This window comes from Cucumis melo, chromosome 2 (assembly GCF_025177605.1).
Source record: "Cucumis melo cultivar AY chromosome 2, USDA_Cmelo_AY_1.0, whole genome shotgun sequence".
NCBI classification, from domain to species: Eukaryota; Viridiplantae; Streptophyta; class Magnoliopsida; order Cucurbitales; family Cucurbitaceae; genus Cucumis; species Cucumis melo.
Window position 1 is genome coordinate 1,705,485 of NC_066858.1, and position 3,151 is coordinate 1,708,635.

General features: G+C 38.0%; 1 protein-coding gene across 1 annotated transcript; it reads right to left on the reverse strand.

Moving 5' to 3' along the window:
* Positions 1 to 1,312: 1,312 nt before the first annotated feature.
* On the reverse strand, positions 1,313 to 2,923 carry LOC103492287 (zinc finger CCCH domain-containing protein 49-like; the record flags this gene model as incomplete). Its single annotated transcript, NM_001328454.1, is given in 1 exon segment — positions 1,313 to 2,923. A coding segment is annotated over 1 exon segment (1,145 nt), but the record flags the coding sequence as incomplete, so codon positions are not given.
* Between the last annotated feature and the right edge of the window lie 228 nt (positions 2,924 to 3,151).

Sequence of the window (3,151 nt, forward strand, 5' to 3'; positions counted from 1 at the left end):
AAACCAAACACACTAATAAAGTACCTAACTTCATTAAAATACTAAAACCCAATACATAAAGTAGACCAAAGCTGAACTGATTAAAAATAATATGAACTACATCTTAGAAAATCTGTAGTGTATGAGATACTTCAATTTATAGAAAACTAAGATCAAATCAATCAAGAACGTGAAGATGAAAAGCTTTTATGAAACTAATTAAATAAAGTCCATCAAAGCTCCAAATTGCATCTTGTATTCAGAACTAGGCGTTTTTTATCCAAAATATTTGTAAATGGATATCAACAGTGTGTCAAAAATGTCAAAGGACTTATTTTGGACAAACTAGGTATCAACTTTAGGGTACATTAGGGTTTAATAATAAGAAACAAATGGGAGAGAAATTCCCCAATTTTGGGGTGGCTAAAATAAACTACAACATAGAAACTAGAAAGTAGTAGGAATTGCAAAAGCTATTCTTATCTTCTCAAATATTCGAAACGATCTTACTGACTTTTACAAATCCAACAGCCCAGGCTTTGTTCTTATCTCTTAAGATATTTTAATATTGACATATTTTATTATCAGACCTATTTAATTAAGTAACTAAAAGTAGAAAAGGGCTATAAATAACAAAAAGGTTAAATAGTTCCAAATTCTTCTAGGTCCCGAACTCAGTTTGGAAGAGTCAACATTCAACATTTAACATTTTACTTCAAAAATTTTTGCTCTAACTTGTTCAAAAGAAGAAATAGATATTCATCTTCCAACAAAGTTCTTTGTCATCATACATCCAAACCATTAACATTTTTTTTTACCACTTCCATAAACAATCTTTTCAGTAAGTTCTCAAACAAAAATAATGTTCGATCTAAGTTCGTTAAATTGGAAGAATGATGGAAATTCGTCAGGAGGATCGAAGAAGTTATAAGATATAGCAAAATTTGAGTCTAAATCCTATAAACTATAGACACTATCCAATGTTTTATATTTTCATTGGCTTCTCTATATTTATAATATTTTGATTCATTTTGTGAAAATATATGAAAACTGTTTCCCCCTAAAAAAAATCCTCTAACCCAAAAGGAAAAACATCATAATCATCCGTGTAATCTTCTACAAACTCTCACAATTTTCAATAGAATGATGAGAAGAAAATTATCATAATTGTTCATAAAAGAATCGAACAAAACCATCCACCATCCAACCCGAAACTACTTAGTCACCAAGAACACGACAATTGATGTCAACAACAATAATTATTAAACCTGTGACTCATCACAATTCAAGGTCGCCTTCATCATCAACAAAACAATTAACAAGTCAATAACAATTTAAATCAAGTTCATCCATATAATTTGCATTAACAACACAAACATTAACTTACAATATATAATCACAATGATCAGAAAGTAAATGATCAAAAAGTAGAAAACTATCATATCCCCATGATCCTGTGGATCATCATATCTAGTTCACTAAAGCTACTACCTATACATTGAGAGTTAGATGGAATTTTCATTTCTCCATCAAAATTCTTATCAACCCATCTCAAAATTCTAAAAACAGAGCTGCCCTTATATACACATATTTAAGGCTTGCACAAGTAAAAATTAAGATCCTATTGTCTTCCCAGTTTTAGTTGCCTCCCCATTTTGTGTATTTACATATCAAACAAAAAGATTTGGCTCAGGCTTAGGCTTAGGCTAATTTTTTGTTTCCTTAAAATCAGAATCGAATAATGATTAGAGATGAAAAAAACCCATTTGAAGAACCACCAAAAAGTTCAATTTCAATACTCACTTCACTAGCTCTGATACCCATTCAACATCTGGTGTGCAGGTTGAAGGATTTGACTCAGCCCAGTCCAGCGAATTTTCCTTGCTCAGCTTCTCCAGCATCTTTGCCCTCAGCTCCCTCCCCGATTCGACTCGCTCCATCACCGGTTCCTCCTCGAATCCATACTCTGAGAAATCAAGCAGTCCAACTCCATGACCAGTCGGAGCCCGAGTTGGAGTTGTGGGAAGGCTACAAAATCCATGGCAGACTCGAGATGGATAACCAGGAGAGCCAATTTGAACATTCCAGGAAGATGGTAACGATTTGACCTTGCTCAGATGCAAGTTCCGGAGGGATGCGACCATTTCATTGATGGAACTCGAGCCAAGTGACCGGCCGAGCGAACGAGTCATGGGGGATAACGGTGGGGAGTCCACCGGAGTCGCTGTCGGCGAAACAGAAACAGGAGAGGACATAAACGGCATCGATTTAGAACAGGGTCCATCCACAGACTGCCGAAGAGGAGATTCATCATACGACTCAGGCGAATTCGCGCTTCTCGGACTCTGCTGAGGCAAAACCCTAAGTTGTTCAGGAGTATGAGCGAAGAAACAGACTCTCCTTCTACAGTTGGTTCCATCTTTACACGGCTGAGTCCTGTAACGAGCAGGATGAAGCCAACACTCAAAAACACCATGCGCAAACTCGCATGAATCTCCTTTCTTACAGCTACCTTTACGAAAATCAGGACACGCCGTACCAGAATAATGATATTTCCTCGGATCTCTCCGGCGAGCCTTCTCGCCGGGATGAGCGTACGGACACTCCGTCCAATCATGAGAACGTCCACGAGTACACTTCCTCACCTTGAACTCAAAAATCCGAAAATGATCGCACGAGTAAGCATTCAACGGAACGTCCGCTTCCCGTCCAGACAACTCCGAATCAGACTCGATCTCCGACTCATTCGTATACCTCTGAAGTGCCGCTAAAGCTTCCTGAAGATAATAAGGAGAATAATCACCGCCATTGGCATTACCATCAGAACTCACCGAGATTCCACTCAAAGGATAAGGAAACCGCGTCTCGGTTGCCGTAGGTTCCTCCGGTATGGTCAATGGAGTGATATGAACCACCGGACCAGGACGGTGTCGTTCACTGATTAACATCTCGTCGGCCGGAGAACACGGTGGTTGATTTTACGGTTACAAAACTTTTCATACAACACTCCTTGCCAAAACCACCGCCATACCCATGGCGTTTATAAACTACTTGGGAACCAAACCATCCACCAAGGTTAGGTTAAACCAACCATGGTTAAGTTAACACTAACTCAACTTCGTTCCAATTTTTACGCCCAGTTCAAAAAAATAATAATAAATAAATAAATAAA